This window comes from Euleptes europaea, chromosome 16, assembly GCF_029931775.1.
Source record: "Euleptes europaea isolate rEulEur1 chromosome 16, rEulEur1.hap1, whole genome shotgun sequence".
Lineage (NCBI taxonomy): Eukaryota > Metazoa > Chordata > Lepidosauria > Squamata > Sphaerodactylidae > Euleptes > Euleptes europaea.
Window position 1 is genome coordinate 47965947 of NC_079327.1, and position 19326 is coordinate 47985272.

At 47.3% G+C, this 19326-nt stretch overlaps 1 protein-coding gene across 1 annotated transcript in view; it reads left to right on the forward strand.

Annotated features, from left to right (window-relative positions):
* Window positions 1-359: 359 nt before the first annotated feature.
* SMS (spermine synthase) overlaps window positions 360-19326 on the forward strand; it is a 48905-nt gene continuing 29938 nt past the window's right edge. The window contains exons 1-2 of the mRNA XM_056861802.1: window positions 360-426; window positions 9575-9695. Of these exons, the coding sequence (XP_056717780.1) occupies window positions 360-426; window positions 9575-9695 (188 nt within the window). The remainder of the gene's footprint in view (window positions 427-9574; window positions 9696-19326) is intronic.

Here is a 19326-nt window from a genome sequence, read left to right on the forward strand (position 1 = left end):
TAAAAATAGTAATAAATAATAATAATAAATAAATAAAACTCAGAGGCGCCGCCTCCCTGCAACCCAGCGGCGGCTGCCCTCCCTCTGCAAAGCGCCCCTGTGGCGGGCGGGCGGGCGGGCAGCCACCTCCCGCCCCGCTCCCCGGCCGCGCCGCCGCGGACTCCCTGGCTCCCTGCCCGGCCCTGCCCGGCCGCCCCTCCCTCGCTCCCTCGCTCCCTCCCTCGCTCGCTCGCTCCCTGCCGGGCTGTCCCCTGGCCACGCTGCGTCTCCGTGTCCCAGAGCAGCCCCGGCCCGGCGCGCGCCCGGCTCCCTCCGCTCCCTCCACCAGGCATGGCCCAGGGCTCCGGCTCGCTAGGGCGATGGCGGCGGCGGCAGCAGCGGCAGGAGCGCGGCACGGCACCCTCGACCTCCTGCTCAGCGCCACAGGTGAGCGGGGAAGGGGGCGCAGGGAACCCCCCCCGGCCCCCTCCTCTCCCCGGCCCCGGGCGGGGCGGCGCGCTCGCGGCATGCCCAGCCGCCCTCCTCGTGGCAAGGAGCCGAGCAGCGGCCGCTGCTCGGCTCCTTGCCACGAGGAGGGCGGCTGGGCATGCCGCGAGCGCGCCGCCCCTGCACGGCTCGCTTGCAAGGCCTCCCGGCGGCGGGCTGAGCCGGCCCAGGGAGCAGACCCCCCCCCCATATTCCCTTTCGCCGCCAACTCCTGCACCCTGCACCCCCCCTCCCCGTTTGCAATCCTTTCTCCCCCCCTTCGCGCGCGCGGCTCCTCCCCTCCAGGTGGGCAGAGCCCCCCCTCCCAATAGCCAGATTTTCTTTCCCCCCCCACCGTATTATTGCCCCCCCACCGTGCTTTTCCATGCATTTCCCCGACCCCCCCCCCCGCCCCAATATGGTCTGCGCCGTATCCCTTTTGCACCCCGGGAAAATGCTGCGCGGGGGTCGCCCGGGCTTGCAAAAAAGAAATGCTGTGCAGGGGCCGCCCGTGCTTGCAAAATGGACTTTCCAACGGCCACGTTGCGGTGGGAGGCTTTCACGCAGCCCGGACAACCTGCAAGAACCGATGCAACGTCGTTGGGGTTTTGTTTTTTTTGTGTTGCAAAAAGCATGCGTGCTGGGTTTTGCAGGGAGGGCTGCTCGTGCACGCTCGCAGGCCGCGTGCGTGACCCTAATCTGTCCCTTGGGCGGGTGGCTTCGCTTTGGGCCCCTCCCTTTTGCAGCCGGGGGGGGGGAGGTTTATTTTCAGTTTATTTTCTCCAGTCGCCCTGATGGCTGGGGGAGGAGATGGTCGATTGCTATGGGAAATTGGGGCTGGGGGAGAAGAACCCCCCCCGCGGTTAAATGGATGATCGGTAGAGGGTGTGCATTTTTCAATAATTTTAAACAATTAGCAGGAAGTGCCCTGATTTGTGAACTGGGTTAGCAATGTCTCTTGTTAAAATTGGGTGGCATTAAAGAAAACAGGAGCATGTGATCACTCCTCTCCCCCCCCCCCCAGGTGGTAAAAGAGCTGTGGAATGTGGTCTCATCCTGTATCTTGACTTGGCAGTGAGTAGCTTAATGCGCAATACAGGGAACTATCCATGTTAATAATAGCAGCCTGTATTTTAGATCTTCAGTACAATTTAGTTGGAATAGTTTAGCAACCATATTAGTTCCAGAGGACTGCATCTTACCTCCTCTAGAGTTTTAATGGCATTTGGGAAGTTTAGTCAATTATTTACTCTCTAGTAAAATGGCCTGGCCTGACCTGCATGGCCCAGGCTAGCCTGATCTCGTCAGATCTCAGAAGCTAAGCAGGGTCAGCCCTGGTTAGTATTTGGACGGGAGACCACCAGGGAATGCCAGGGTTGCTGTGCAGAGGAAGGCACTGGCAAACCACCTCTGTGAGTCTCTTGCCATGAAAACCCCTAAAAGGGGTCAGCTGCGACTTGACTACACTTTACACACACACACACACAAAATGGCCTGCATTATAATGACTGAGATATGTGTGGAAGGAGGGCCTGTACACCGTACCTGCTCCATGGGGTATGTGCTACCAACACGCATCCCCATGCCATAGGGTTATTTACCATAGGGTTATGGTAAAGCCTAGGCCACTTACTTCTATAATGGTGTGCAGGTCGTTGTCCCCTCCCCCTTTAAAAAAATCCAGACTTAATTTTTTTTTGCACATGTATGTGAAAATACCACTTATCATTGGGAAGTGTGAACTGCACCACAGTATAAATGGGACTTCCATTTTGCAATGTGCACATGTGCTTGGAAGCTACAGCTGGCCATGGCTTTCGAACATGAAGTGGATGGATCTCAATACTCAATGATTTTCATGCAGTTGTCCTTTTCTTTCTTTCTTCAGGTGCACAGGTTTCCATTAGCGTGAGAGACCATACAAATATACCTAGAATGAGAGGCCTGTTCTGAATCTAAAGAACGTATTTTAACCTGGATTTCTTAATAATAAGCACAATCCCCAACCTCAACTAAAATTGGTTTCTTAATTAATGACAAGCAAAAGAGACTGCGTATATCATCCTATAAAAGCACAAATTTAGGACGTCATGGGGGAGGGCTGTTCTACCATGCTGCGTGTCAGCGGCAACTGCAACAACTCAAATGATATCAATAGTATTAGCTGATACAATTTATCTATTGTATTTTTACACTGCTTTTTGTCCCAAAATAGGTTCCTAAAATGGCTTACATTAACCAAAAGAAGAAAAGGCACAAAAAGATTGGTGCAGTGGGCAAAACATGTTTATGACTCGCCCTATGTGTTTCGCCTGTACTTTATTAGGGGGCGTTGCCAGAACAGTACAGTTTCCCTGATGAAGCACGTGGGAAAAGCATCAAGTTTAATAAATGCATGTTTTGCCCACTGCACTGATCTTTTTGTGCCTTTTCCTGTTTTGGTGTTTGGTGGGGCCCCTTTTGCACTATTACAGTAACAGAAAATAGTACAAATTCCAATTAGAGAAGGGGAGAAAAGGTGTTCCAAGATGGAACAGTGAGGTCTCTCTACAGCACTGGTTCCCAGGGGTCCGCGAGAACTAAATTAAGGTCCGCAAAACAAAGTTATAAACCCATCATAAATTAATATTTTCAATTAAAAGTTTTCTATTATAAAAATATATTCAAATATTATTCTAAGTTTAATGTTTAACTAACAGTTATGATTAAATTTTATTTTCAAATTCTCAGAATTTTTATTTTGAACCTTGGGGTCCCTGCACTAAACAAAAAAGTCCTAGTGGTCCCTGGTCAAAAAAAGGTTGGGAACCACTGCTCTACAGGCACGATGAAGGGATGCCTTATTCTTCTCCTTCTTGTGTCTTGGGAAGAGGGAATCCCTCAACCAGAGTGGGATCCAAGCATGATGGGAAGGTGTTGCTATGTGTAATTGCAATGTCTCCAGGACCAGAGGAGCATGCCTATTATCTTAGGTGCTGTGGAGCCACAGGCAGGATGGTGCTGCTGCAGCCGTCTTGTTTGGGGGCTTCCTAGAGGCACCTGGTTGGCCACTGTGTGAACAGACTGCTGGACCTTGGTCTGATCCAGCATGGCTTTTCTTATGTTCCATTTTTATTCAGTTCTGTGCTACAAGATGTCTTTGTGCAGTGTTGCTGTACTTTATCTACAAATATGACTACTGGGGGTAAAGGGAAGATGACTGGGGAAGGCACTGGCAAACCACCCCGCAAACAAAGTCTGCCTTGGAAACGTCGGGATGTGACGTCACCCCATGGGTCAGGAATGACCCGGTGCTTGCACAGGGGACCTTTACCTTTACCTTTACAAAAAAAAAATCAAAAAAAGTACAGAGTTCATAATTTAGTTGAAAGAAACTGGGCGTCACTGCCTGTCTCTCTGTACCCATTAAACTGATGTCCTCAGTGCTGTCTGCTTGTGTTAGTGTTCCAGTGTGTATATAATGGAAAACATGTGCCTAGAACAAAGAGAAAGTAAGTTTACATCTTTTTCTGAGTAATTTTTTTGTTAATTTTCTGCAAGAAGCTTTTATTCTTGTGGATTCATTAGTTGTTGATCTTGTCCAAGTAAATTGTTAAGATTGGCTGAATGTAGAAAAACAGATTCCAATACAATGATAATGGATTCAACTGTCAGCAAAGCCAGTCAGTAGAGCAATGAGGGTTTATGACCATCTGACCTTTGGTTCTGCTCAGGGGCTCTTGCGCCGAGCTCAGTCTTGGGCTGCTGCTCAATCTGGAGCAGAATGGACATTGCTGCAGATTCGGCCTCCTTTTAACTGCATAATCAACATTTATTGGTGACGGGAAAACTTTCCCTCCCACCCTTTCCCTGTGCTGTGTGTTGTTTTTTAAAACAAGGATATATCATAAGATGGAACGGGAACACTGAGGCTGGTGTGAGTGGGAAAGCGGTTGTGGTGGGAAGGGGCAGACCAAGAGTGAAATAGTAGGTGAATCTCATTGTTACAATGCAGCTGTTAATCTGAAACACAGATGTGTGTGTGTGTGTTTTCCCAAATTTGTGCATGCTAAGAATATTGTTGGCGTGTAAGCAAATTATTCTTGTTTCTTAGCACCCTGTAGTGTATGTTTAGAATACAGCAATATTCTTGCATAAGGCTATGTACCCTATTTTTCCGTGTATAAGACGCCCCCTATTTTTTTTACCCCCCCCCCAAATAGGGGTCGTCTTATACATGGAGGCGAAAGAGTCTAGCCGGCCAGTGGCCAGCTGCTGGGCGGTTTGAACACCGGCCAGGGCGACCATCCTCTTTCCCCGCTCGCTCCCTTCCCCGCCTGTCAGCTGACGACAGGACTCTTTGGCCGCTCGCTCTCTTCCCCACCCGACAGCTGACGGGCGGAGAAGAGAGCGAGCTGGGAAAGAGGCTGGTTGCCCTGGCCCGCGGTCACCACCGGCCCGCTTCCATGTATAAGATGACCCCCAATTTTGGGGCATAATTTTAAAGAAAAAATCGTTGTCTTATACACGGCAAAATACGGTAATTCCTTGGGCAAAGGTGGTGTGTAGCTAAAGCTGACCGAATGAATTCTCCTGATAACAAACAAGACAGACTAGATTCGTAGTGGCTCTGCAGAAATAACAGCACTACAGATGTTAACTATACAATCAATGCATGCAGGTGTTGTCCTGAGTAAGCACAGATATGATACCTGCTGACTAAGTGAGTCAGCAGATACCAACCTTTTGGTTGAGTCACTTAGTTGAAGGCTGTCTGCAGTTATATAGCATAATTGTTTTTGTAGATCACGATGGGTAGCCGTGATTGTCTGTCTGTAGCAGTAGAAAAGAACAAGAGTCCAGTAGCATCTTAAAGACTAACAAAATTTCTGCCATGATTTGAGCTTTTGTGAGTCACAGCTCACCTCTTCAGCTACAGCTAGATCATATAGCTGTATCTGAAAAAGTGAGCCGTGACTCGAGAAAGCTCATATCCTGCCAGAAATTTTGTTAGTTTTTAAGGTGCTACTGGACTCTTGCTCTTTCCTACTGTTTTAATAGGTTTACTATGCTTTTGGAAGAATACATTTATTTTCTCAAGTAGAATATAGATACCTAGGCTGTCTGATTTTTTTTTTATGGTGACACCTTTCTAACCCTTCAGGGCAGCTTATAAAACATAAAAGCAACCGCAATAAAACCATACTAACCATATGAGCTATAAAACCTCCAAACCACAGACAGGTGTTTGGGACTGGCATTGTAAAATAAAGAGTAACTGTGAAAGTTATCAACCTCCTTTAAGAGATTGCTCTGACTTTGATTGATTTCGGGACAGGTCAACACCATATGGGTAATTCCTAAGTTACCATAAACCATGTGATTGATAGATCTGCAAAAAAGAGATAGGAGGGAGTTCTGTGAAAACCTGAAGGAAGTCATCCCAGGTTTGCAGGAAAAAATCTGAAATCTGAAAAAAAAGTACATCGGGGCATTAAAACTCCCCAAAATAATTGAAACATCTCCTTTAGCTTGAAGAAAAGAATGCCCATTGAGCTCTCAGTGGCCATTGTGAGATTGCTAGGGAACCACATCATTATAACTGAGCCTTCCAAGCACTGGCTTCTATAAAGCAAAGTGTGGGGGGAAGCAGGGGTAGACTTGAAGGCAAAAAGTCGTCCAGGAAAAGCCGTCTCCCTCCTCTCCCATGTTCCTGACGGAGAAGGACTCGCTGGGGACGGACCCAGAGGCAATCACTGGAAATTTACTACCTACCCAACTGGGCTCAGCCTAGCAGTGGCAGCCACTGTGCAGCTGGGCCTGGTGGCAGTAGCCACCATAGCTCAGCTAGACTTTTCCCAGGGAAAGACTTCCAGGGGGAGGGAAGGAGGGAAAGCTAAAGATGGAGGGTGCGACAGGTAGCTTTGCTGATGGGTGGGGAGGAAAGGAAGCAGGAAAAAAGGAGAGGCGATGGGAGGGCCCTACCAGGGAATGGAAAGAAGAAATAGAGGAGGAGGGGATATAAGGGGAAATGAGATGCCTCCGCCAAGTCCTTGTGGGTCCCCTAAGTGTAGCCTTCTCATACAAGATTACTTGTAGTAAGATGAGTAAGTTGATGGGAAAAAGTTTGCTCAGAGTGAGGACCATTTTTGAACTCTTGGCATTTTTATATTTGCCCTTTTGACATAGGTTAACTTAAGCTTTGTTTTACTTCATCAGCAGGTTGAGGTCAACATAGCTAAAATGCTTTCTGGTGCTGTCTGCAGTAAGCTTTGTTTTCGATAAATAGTGCATTGCTGATGTGTCAACAGGGTATGAAAATAAAATCTGGCTCATCACTGTATTCCAGGAACATGTGGTTTTAGAACAATCAAAAATAACTATAACATTATACATAGTAATATAACAGACATGAAAACGGTTTGAACAGATAGAATAACGGTTGAGTTCCTTTTTCCTCAAGTCCCTTCGTTTGCTAGTGTAGGCTGCAATCTTGAGAAAGATAGAAGGTATAAAAATGATATAGACATACCCAGACAATTGTTAGTTACATGTTAGAGCAGTAGTTTATTGTTTAGTCTTGTTAATGTATGTTTGTTTGTAATGTTTGTAGCGTGCAGTATGTATTGATTGTATTGTGAATTGGTGTCTTGTATGGTATTTTTAAATTTTTTAAAAAAAGTTAAAACATAAAAAATAACTATTAATGCATATTACTTGGTATCCTAATTTTTCACATTCTGTAATCAGTTCAGGACACACCTGAAATGTCCAAAGATCTTGTTGCACTATTAAGAACCTTAGCTTTCCCTCTTAGATATGGAGATGTTTACCCTTGTGAAGTAATTCATTCATGAGGGTATCAGTGTTATTAGGCTACTTCCATTGCAGATAAGAAACTGAACTTTGGTTCAAATGTAGTGCAAGGCACTCTGATGATTAGTAAGTCTGAAATTGTGTGCTGCAATCCTAAGTATAAGTACTCAGAAGTAAGTCCTATTAAGCTCAATGGGACTTAGTGCTTAGTAACTGTCTTTAGGATTGCAGCTTTCAACTCGCATTTCAGGTATAGACCATGGTTCAGAATCTGCATACAGCACCTACCAACAAACCATAGTAATTAATCAGCCTGCATTCGGACATTCCGCTAAAGAGGAGCTAAATCAGTTTAATGAAAATCAATATATGGCAAAGCTATATGGCTATGGAAGCAGTTTTTATTGCAGCCTTTTGCAAAATCATCTTGTTTATTGAGGCTGGCAAACCAACCAAACTTTGGGTGACTGCATCTGACTTGCAGATGAATAAAATTCAACCTTCAGATGCTGGAAAGTCTGATAAATGAGCTTCCTGTTGGTTTAATCTATAAATAGCTAAATGGATAGAAAACAAAGGTGTTTCCTGTTGCTATTTCTTACTCATGAATATGTTTAGAAAATGGTTCTAATGTTAGCATTTTGAATGCTTGCTACGAAGTCCTGATGTTTTAGTAGACATGATTCCACAGATGAGGAGTACACATCCATTTTGAAGAAAACTTTCAAAGAAATAATCAGTTTATTTTGCATACATATTGTGTCAAATAGGGCTTTGCATGACACTTCAGATATTGTGTGTATGTTGTATATGTGAATTATAATGTATGTGGAGGTATGCAGTCATGTGCCCAAACTGGTACACGGACCAGGGAGCAGGGATTGCCTATGGTCGTATTCCTTAAGAGTACGTAGCAGAAAACATTTTTTGCTACCACATAATGCATAACAGTATTTTTTCCTATTATGAAAGTACCTTGCCTCTGTTCAGAGCACTTTTATTTCTTATGTATTCTTAGGTTGTAATATTTCACAAAGTTATTCTGCTTGTATAGCACTGAGTTCAATTCAAGGAGGTGTGTATAGGATTGCCACCTTGAGGATGGTATTCAACTTTTTGTATCACAGATTGGTATATTAGCATATCATGTGACTCTGCTAGCTGGAAGACTGGCTTATATAATTTTATTTGTACAAGATAATATAATCTGGGTCCTGTCTAGCAGAAATGATATAAGCACCATTTGTCTATAGGCATTAGATTGGAGTTGGATTCAGTGATTAATCCATAGTATGATAAGAATGTAGAGTAATAAATCAAGTCTTGGAGATGGGAACAGGGATAACATCAGCAGGTGTACTGGAAAGTACCATATAGAATAATTGCCCCCCCCCAGCTATAATTGTGTTTACATTGAAAACAGAAGAGTTCATGAACAACAAGTACAAAATTAATGGTAAATATTAACTCACACCCAGATGAACATCAGACCATCAAGTCCGAAAGCCAAATGAATTTTTACTTTTTTCAGTAATCATAAATCACACAACAATATGGTTACATTTATGGCTTTCATTTCACCTCCAAGTTGCACCTCTTGTATCTGGGTTTGTGTTTGAATGTTTTAATTTTAAAAGAACAAGGAACACTGACATGGTCACTTTAATTAGACATGCTATGGTTTTCACTCTGGTTTTGTTGTAATAGACACTCAGTGCAGTCCTAAGGGGGGGGGATATTTGGGAGGCAGTGTGACCCTGGCGCCATCATTGCTGTTGCGGCACCAAAGGGGCGGGTTTGACAGTCAGCTCCGTGAGCCCTTTCGCCCTGGGAATGCCCACTTTTGCCAGCTTTAACTTACGCTGGCAAAAATGGTGGAACTACATACAGCAGTTCCATGGGCGTTGGGGGAAGCTTTCATTTTCCTTTTGTTGGCCGCGATGCTGCAAGTCACTCAGGAGGTGGCTCAGCTGCGTGACGGCTGTGCCATCCCTGGCAGCAGTGCAATTAGCCCCCCTCCCCATATTATTGTGCTGATTAAATCTTACCAAAGGCTAAGTAAGCTTTGCACCTATTTAGAAATTGCTTAAAGAACAATCCAGTGGTTTTAACTATAGACAGGCTGTTAAGAAAGTTTGGTATTGGAGAATTTTTGCCTATAATATTTGGGAGTTGAAAAAGCTAGTCTGATCAAAGATAGATTTGCACGGTTCATGAGTCTATATTCATGAAAGCTTTAAAACTATCAGAAGGATTATTATATTTGATGTCTGTATTTGTTGACTATTGGTCTCTGTCTTCTTTCACTTTCTAGTTGATTGTAATGCCATTTTTAAAGGTCTACAGTCCATCTTCCAAGAGCAGGAAATGACAGAGACTATTCATAACTGGGGAGATCTTGGTTATTTAGCAACGTATGTCAATAAAAATGGCAGGTGAGTTGAATTTTTGACCCATGATTTGTGAAGATCATAATGATTACCAAAAAGTAAAGATATTGTTGGACTATATATTCATTGAAAGCAGGTAAATTAATAGTACTTTTAAAGATTTTATTATTTTTTCATTGCAGATTCCTCACTAATTAGTTATTGTGAAAAATTGATTGCTTGCTGGTAAAATGAGATTGTACTGATGTGAGGCTTCAGTGTTCATTATAAAGCAAATGTAGGTTCTTACTCCTGGGCAATGTGCATGCCTTGCTAGATGAATATAGTTCTGTCCTGGGGCCAGGGTGGATTTGATTTAAACCATGATTAAGAGCCCTTCCTGGGTGGGGGGTGGGGGTGGTTCCGCGGCGGCTCCAGAGCCGCTTGCTACCAGTGCAGCAAGCCAAAAAAATAAAAATAAAAACACTTTATTTCAAGAACCCTGTGGAATTCCCCATAGAGTTCCACAGGGCTGTGTCATGATTTTGCAGGCGTATCTCGCCACCTGCAAAATGCCACCTGCAAAATGCCCCAATCACCAAACGTCCAGACAAAGTAGTCTAAGAAGCTGGTTTATTCAGGAAGCAGGAGGTGAGTAGCAGAAACTTACAGGGAAAGGTACGAAGACTCTAATGGGGGGGAAAGAGCAGGTTGGAACATATACAGAAAACCAAAGGCACAGTTGGATCCCAGGCCAAGCCTGGTTCTCATGGTAGATTACAGTTATCACGCAAACAGAGAGCGAGCAGACATAACAACCTTCTGAGTTACACAACCTTGGAGGCCAGCTGCACTCTCAGGCCTGGAGCTCACATTCTGCCCCCCCTATAGCCCCCCCTCTCGTCCGACGGTGCGGGCTTATCCGGGTGCGAGGCATGGAGCTGACGCAGTAGGCTAGGGGCAGAGACATGACGATGCTTAACCCATTCGTCGTGGGAGGGGCTAAAATGCTTCCAACAGACCAGGTACTCTAGCCCTCCTCTTGTATACGGGAATCAAGAATTTTGGACACCTCACAGTGTTCCTCCCCCCCCCCCCACCATTTCAGGGACCTCTAGGGGAACTGTTGGATGCCACTGAGGCGCCGGCACATACTGTTTTAGTAAACTAACATGAAACACTGGATGGATTCTCTTTAACGCTTTAGGAAGTTGCAATTCCACTGTTACTTCGTTAATGATCCGAGCAATACGAAAAGGCCCAATGTACTTCTCACTTAATTTTCTAGAGGGTTGCAGGGATCGCAGATTCTTGGTAGAAAGATACACCAGATCACCCACCCTGAAGGTCCAACCAGGAGTCCGATGCTTGTCCGCCTGGGTTTTGTATTTTCTTTTGGCCCGTTCTAAGTTTTTAGTCAACCAAGGCCATGTAGACTGTATGGTCTGAATCCAGTCTGATATCTCAGCACCCCCTCCTCCCCTGACACATCTACTGTCTGACCGACAGGTCCAAACTCCTTGCCATGGACAATGTGAAAGAGGCTGAAACCAGTAGATTGATGAACAGAATTATTATACGCATACTCTGCAAAAGGTAACAGGTCAACCCAATCATCCTGGTGGTAATTCACATAACAACGGAAATAACATTCTAGGACAGCATTAACTCTCTCGGTTTGTCCATCCGTTTGGGGGTGGAACGCACTTGATAGCCCTTGCTCCACTCCAACCAATTTGAGGAATGCTTTCCAAAATTTGGCCACGAACACCAATCCGCGATCGGAAATTATCTTGCGCGGGAAGGAATGATATTTGAAAACATGTGTCACAAACAAATGAGCCAGTCTTTGAGCAGAGGGCATGCCAGCGCAAGGGATTAGATGTACCTGTTTGGAAAAAAGATCAGTAACCAGCCACAAAACTGTTTTCCCCCGACTCAACGGCAAATCAGTCATGAAATCCATGGCAATGACTTCCCATGGTCCCTGAGGCACCTCTAAAGATTTTAGTAGACCGGTCGGCTTGCCGGTAGGGCGTTTTGCGGTGGCGCGTACTGGACAGCTGCGGATGAAGGAGTCCAGGTCTGAATGTAGTGTGTACCATTTTTTGCTGTTATCTTAATAGCAAAATAAAATGCCTTCCTGTGGGGAGGGGGGGGGCAACCTGTTGTTCTAATCTGGAACTGATTACTACCAAGCACTCTGCATGGAAACCTAACACAGTTTAATTTACCGTTGTCACAATTTTTGTAACGTTCAGATCATTCTGGAACATCTTTTCCAATTGTATTTTCTTTTGTATCCTGATGAGCTTCTGTTTCATGTTAACAAAACGTAACTCTATGCATACTTGAAGAATTCTTTTGAGAGTGGGGATTCTTTTTTTATATATATATATATAAATTTTTTATTGCATTTTTTTGATAAATCCAAAAAAGAAAAGAATAAAAGAATAAAAAAAAGAAAGAAAAGAAAAAAGAGAGAGTGGGGATTCTTGCAAGGTAAAAATAAAAGCTTGTGTCCTTGGTATATTATGTGTTGAAACCTTGGAAACGACTGGTAAGACTGCTGAAGCCAGGTGAGACTAGTGCTGTGTAAACAATTGGCTGCTCCCTGACTTATTTAAGACCGCCTTGTAAGGGGAGGGAAAAAGACTTGTACATATTTTTATTGATTTTATGTGTTGACTGTGATGCGCAGTATTTAGTCATTCCATTTAGTCAAAGGAAGCCTGGAGCCTAGCCCCCAAACCGGTTGCAACGTTTTGGTGTGTGTGAACCAAGGACTAAAAAGTCTTGTCTCCCTTGAACTAGAACCAAATCCCTAAACAGCAGAAGAATTGGGGTTCAGTTCAAGGGCAAGTGATTTGACGCTCACGTTCTGCTTCACAAAATAAACGCCCCTGAATTCGGTTCCTGTTCAGTTTGGTTTCCCAGCCACGGTGTTTTCCCATGGGAGTGAATTGTCGGTATTCATTTCTTGGGGCAAAACAATCAGAGCCTGGCACCTGGCAGTGAGGCTGTGAGGGAGCAAAGCCTGTACCAGCTGTGGCACCAGCTGGCCAAGCTACCACCAACTTGAGACCCCATGGTGGAAAGCAGCGCCCTTCTTCATTGTCCTGAACTTGTTGCTAGGGGGGCAGAAAATGGAATTTGTACTGATCATCCTGTCTCCGTGTCCCTGTGCCCGACTGAAAGGAGAATCTGGCTTACGGTCGTGGCAGGGGGAATGCTCCCATCTTCTCTCATGCGGAATAAAGAGAGAGTTCTGGAAAAGCAGCCTTTCTCTTTCTCTTGGGTCTTCTTGCGACCATGACATTAGAAATATATGGATGGACTCTATATACAAGTTCTTACTGTACAGTTTGTCACTGTGGGTATTGCAGTTGTTAGATTTTAAAAAGTATTTAAAAAAATACTTAAAAATACTTTAAAATACTTTAAAATACTTAAAATACTTAAAATACTTTTAAATACTTAAAAAGTATTTTAACAAAAATTTGAATGAGTTCTGTTTCTCTACTTGAGTGTGAGTGGTGAATTGGGAGGTTGGTAGATAGGGAGAAGATGAGGAATGAGTGTTAAGTCTTTTCCCCCCCTGATATATTCTTACCTGTATGAGCCCCGTGGCGCAGAGTGGTAAGCTGCAGTACTGCAGTCCAAACTTATCACGACCTGAGTTCGATCCCAGCGGAAGAAGGTTTCAGGTAGCCGGCTCAAGGTTGACTCAGCCTTCCATCCTTCCGAGGTTGGTAGAATGAGTACCCAGCTTGCTGGGGGTAAGGGGAAGATGACTGGGGAAGTGTCAGGCTGCTATCTCGGTTTCGTTATTGCCTCTGTCTCTGTGCTGTATTGTCTGCCCCCCAAGGTCGCATACCGAGGCCTGGGAACTCAGCTCCTGGGAAACTGTATTCATGCGTGTAATCTCCCGCCTTGCCTGCCTTATAATATCTCCCAGTTAGTGAGCCTCTCAGAGCTGTCATTTTATTCGTTTGCACTGTATGCCTATTTGATCAGTAAAAACCATCTGTTTGGACTCTATATGACTTTGTGGTGATTTCTGGTTCTGTGGGCCAAGGGCTGACATTATGACAGCTCACCCTCATCTTCACCGTTCTTCTAGCCAGGCTGGAGCCCAGGGGGGTTCGCCTGCCACTTGGATGGGAGCTGTGCAGCTCTCCAGGTGATCTACTACCCTGGAGCCCTTCTCAGAGGATCCTACTCTGTTACAAGACTTAATCGCTGAACTTTTCCGGACGACCCGAGAGGTTTGCCGCTTGAGGGAACTGGTACAGGCGCAGTGGCAATCTCTTACAGGACGTCTCTGGATGTTAACATCGGAGGATACTGATGCTCGTTTAGATCTTCAGGACTTGGATCAATTACTGGACGATGCCCGATTGGCGACTGAGGATTTACAAATATTAACTGGACTTTTGGATAATCTTATTTCTCGACAAACTCTTTCTACCATGGCGGGAGCCCCGCCGGAGGGTTTTTCCCTGATCCCGGATGCGGCCAGCTGCCAGGCTGAGGCCAAGCGAGTCGCTATTAGCACCGCTCTTCTCCTTGTGGAATGTACAAAGGACACCCCGGTAGCCACCTTGGCTCAAGTTTTGACCCCGACGTTTGGAGCCGAGGCATCCGCACTGGCGGTTCGAGTACAACCTCTGCTGGGCGGGGAACCTGACCCCATACTCTTGCTCCTCGAGACAGAACTTTTGCCGCGCATTACGGCAGAGGCTGCCCTAAGACTTGAGAACGCCAAAGTTCTTGCGGATCAGCAAGCCGCCGAAGCGGCTAGGGTCGCAAGAGAGAGAGAGGCGGCGGAAGCAGCCAGGGCGGCTGCAGCAAGGATTAGGAATCAGGCGAACGTGGACACGCGCCCCAAGGACTATGTACTGGGACTATCAGGTCTAACTTTTTCCCCGGCGTTTGTCCCGTCGCGTGCGACCCAACGCGCACGCCGTTTGGCTGGCCGACGTCGAGACTCAGATGAGTCTGAAGACGAAGATTTATATGGGGATAGCTCTCAATGGGCCACGAGCTTCCGAACCAGTAAGCCTCATCTTACTGGTGGCCCAAGTGAGGAGGTTCATCTTTTACGAGCCCAGAATCGGGAGCTCTCCGACCGTGTTGATCAACTCCAGGGAGTAATGGAACTTATGCTTCAAGAGAACAGGCAATTACAACACACCCTGATAGCTCAGAGACAGCCCGTTCCGATACCGGGTCAGGGGGTACCCGTACAACCACCCGCTAATGTGCCTGCTCCACCCTTACCTCCTGGAGCTCCTGTTGCTCCTCCGCCCGGACCACCCGTGCAACCACCTGCTAATGTGCCCGCTCCACCCTTGCCTCCTGGAGTCCCTGTTGCTCCTCCGCCCGGACCACCCGTGCAACCGGGTCAACCCGCGCCCGGCCCTTGGAAGCAACTCAAATTGAGGACTACGTATGACGGATCTCTTGAGACTTTGCCTTGTTTCTTGCATCAAGTGGACAGTTATATGCGAGAACAAGGTCAACTTTTCCCCACGGAAGATAGCCGGGTGCGGTACGTAGCTTCCCTCCTGACAGGCAAAGCGGCTGACTGGATGGTCCTCCAGTTTGACACCCGCTCTCGTGCGATTCGTTCCCTCAACAACTTCATGACTGCCCTGAGAAGGAGGTTTGAGGACCCCTTCCTGGGGGAAAGAGCCAAAACGGAACTCTTACAATTAAAACAAGGCTCTGCTACAGTTCGGGAATTTGCCGATGAATTTCAGCGACTGGCAAGTAAAATTGTAGGCTGGCCCGAGACCACCCTAATCCATCATTTCAGGGAAGCCTTGCATCCTGACATTCTGAACTGGTCTTACATGCGGGGCGATCCCGATACCCTCGAAGGCTGGATCCTATTAGCCGAGGAAGTGGAAAGCCGCCGCCGCTTTATTTCTCTCGTACGTCAAAAACACAAGGAGAAGGGCACCCAAAAGCCTCAACCCAAGGCACCACTGCTCGTCCCGCGAAATCCCCCACGTCCGCTCCAGGAACGTGAAGCCCGATTTCAGAGGGGTGCCTGTCTTACATGCGGAGAAATGGGCCACTTTGCAGCCGTTTGCCCACGCCGCCAGGAATTATTTCGTCCCAGCACGACAACCCGCGCCCGAGGTCGCCCACCACGCAGAGGCACCGCGGCCACCCGCAGCGCAGCTCCGGGAAGGTCCACACCCTCTGCACTCCATGCCGGGGACCCAGCCTCCCTGCCTGCTTCCAACGACCCCGCCGGGTCTCGGATTACAAGTGCCCCATTGGGGGACAGCTTTCCCTCTTCGGATGAGGAAAACCCTTGGATTTCTCCAGCCTTAAACCTGGAATCTCCCCTCGACTTGTCAAAAAACGGCTCCGGTCTGTGGTGAATGGAGCATCTCCACAGACCTCTCAGGATCTTCCTATCAAACCAAATGCTCCTACCAAAATCAAAGAAGTGGACTCCACCGTCTACGTGGATGCAGTTTTACAACAACTTAACGGAGGTCCACAAATCCCCGTCAAAGCACTAATTGACTCCGGTTGCTGTCGCACTCTCATAAGTGAAGCCACGTTTGCTGCACTCAGAGCCGACTCAGAGGCTTTACCCGCCCCCGTCCAGTTTGCTCAAATGGACGGGAGCCAATTCCAGGGGGGTCCAGTTGATCACCGCACCATAGGGGTGGCAATGGGAATTGGTTCCCACTGGGAACAAATAGACTTCACTATAGCCCCTATCCGATTTGAAGTGGTCTTGGGAATTAACTGGATTAAAGGACATAGTCCCAGTATTGATTGGGAAACAAACACTATCTCTTTCACTAGTCCCACCTGCGACCAGCATCGGCAAAACTTTGCTCTGCCATTTCCGCCCGTTCCAGCATTAACCTCTACTGCCCCAGTACCACCAGCTCTACCCGCTGTATACCGGGACTTTGAAGACGTCTTCGACCTTAGGGAATGTGATGCCTTACCCCCCCACCGGGCCTCAGACTGTGCGATTGAAGTAGTGAAGGACTGCACATTAACCAAAAGTAAGATTTACCCTATGAGCGCTTCCGAGCGCACTGTCCTCCGGGACTTTTTGGACAAAAACCTCGCCAGAGGGTTCATTCGCCCTTCGAATGCCCCAAACTCGGCCCCCGCGTTTTTCGTCCGGAAAAAAGAAGGCGACCTTCGCCTATGCATTGACTTCAGAAAGCTCAATGCGGTTACCCAGACCAACGCCTATCCTATCCCATTAATATCGGATATTTTGGGACAATTACAGGAAGGCCGTGTGTTCTCTAAATTAGACTTGGTGGAAGCCTACTACCGAGTCCGTATCCGCGAAGGAGATGAACACCTCACTGCCTTCTCTAGCTGTTTCGGAATGTATGAATTCCTTGTAATGCCATTCGGATTAAAAGGGGCCCCGGGGGTCTTCATGCAACTCATCAATGAAATCCTACATGACCTTCTATATCGTGGGGTGGTGGTCTACTTAGATGACATTCTCATTTATTCGAAAACTATGGACGAGCATGTGACTCTGGTCAGAGAAGTTCTACAACGCCTGCGTAACCATCAACTGTTCGCTAAACTAGCTAAGTGTGAATTTCACCAAAGCAAACTCACGTTTTTGGGATACATCATCTCCCACCAAGGTCTTCGCATGGACCCCGCCAAAGTCCAAGCCGTTCTCGATTGGACTCCCCCCACCAACCGTAAGCAAGTACAGCAATTTCTGGGATTTGCAAACTTCTATCGGGGATTCATCCCTAACTTCGCCCAAGTGGCTCTACCCATTACGGACCTGCTGAAAACTAAGGGAAAAGTAAGCTCGGCTGCCTTGCCCTCCGCAAAAATCCTATGGACTGAGCGATGCCAAGCCGCCTTTCTGGCCCTCAAACGCCTCTTCACTTCGGAGCCGGTGCTACGGCACCCAGACCCAAATCGAATGTTCATTGTGCAAGTCGATGCTTCCGATGTAGCCATGGGAGGGGCTCTCCTCCAGCAAGGACCGGACGGTCTTCTTCACCCTTGCGCTTACTTTTCAAAAAAATTTGCGCACGCTCAATTAAACTGGCCCATCTGGGAGAAAGAGGCTTCTGCAGTTCATCATGCACTGACTTTATGGCGGCAATTCTTGGAAGGGTCTAAAGTACCCTTTGAAGTTTGGACCGATCACAAAAATCTAGCTGCCCTCACGGGGTCCCATAAGCTATCGGCGAAACAACAACGGTGGGCGGAGTTCTTTGCTCAGTTCCGTTTCACCCTGAAGCACGTCCCTGGGAAGCAGAACGTTCTCGCGGATGCCCTCTCCCGTTTACCACAATATCCGGTAAAACTCGAAAGACCCACCAACTCTCTGTTCACCCCTATGCAACGTGGGGCCCTACCTATGCTGGCTGTGCAAACCCGATCCCAGCATCAGCACACCTTCCCTAACTCGCAAGCTCCGCCAGCCCAACCGGCTGCCCAGCCGCCACCGCAACAGACCGGAGTTCCCGCCCCTCCTACCCCTCCGACCGCTCAGCCGCCAGCAGTCTGCGCGCCGCCGCACGTAAGCACTAACCCTATAACTGTTTCCCAGATCTCCATGACCGACGGGGGGGCTCCCTCCAAAATCCCCATCTCCGAATCCTTTTTAACTGTCCTTCGGGACCAGTGCCTTTTAGAACGTTCCGCTCATACCCTACCTCCTGGTGTTTTGGAACAAGGGGGGTCCTGGTACAAAGACTCAAAATTGTATGTACCCAAAGCTCTCCGGAAAGACGTTTTACATTTAGCTCATGGAGCCAAAACAGCTGGGCACTTTGGGTTTCTGAAGACCCTTCACTTATTGCGCAGACAGTTCTGGTGGGGGGGAATGCGTTCCGACATTGACTCCTTCATCCGCAGCTGTCCCGTTTGTGCCGCTGCGAAACGATCGCAGGGCAAACCCCCGGGACTGCTACAACCTCTTGAAACGCCCAGCAGACCTTGGGAAGTGATTGCTATGGACTTCATGACTGATCTCCCTCTCAGTGGGGGTAAAACTGTGTTGTGGGTTGTTACTGATTTGTTTTCTAAGCAAATACATTTGATTCCATGCGCAGGGATCCCCTCTGCTCAGAAACTGGCCCGCCTCTTCGTGACGCATATCTTTCGTTTACATTCGTTTCCGCGTAAAATAATTTGTGACCGCGGAAGTGGTTTCGTTTCTAAGTTTTGGAAAGCTTTCCTCAAGTTGGTGGGGGTGGAACAGGGATTGTCTAGTGCATACCATCCTCAAACTGATGGTCAAACTGAACGTGTCAATGCTGTACTTGAATGTTATTTGCGTTGTTATGTTAACTACCACCAGGATAACTGGGTGGAACTGTTACCTTTAGCAGAATATGCCTACAATAATGCCATGCATCAATCCACAGGTTTTAGCCCGTTTTTTGCTGTGTATGGACAAGATTTCAGTCCCATCGCTCCTACAGATGATGTAGAGGGGGAAGGGAACCCCGACATTGCCTCCTGGGCACACGCCCTCCGTACCACTTGGCCCTGGCTCGTTAGCAACCTCGACCGGGCCAAGCGTAAATACAAAGCGCAAGCTGACAAACATCGCTCCCCCGGGGGTGATCTGCAAGTGGGTGCTTTGGTTTACCTTTCCACCAAAAATCTCCGTTCCACCCAACCGTGCCATAAGCTCAGCGCCAAATTCATTGGCCCT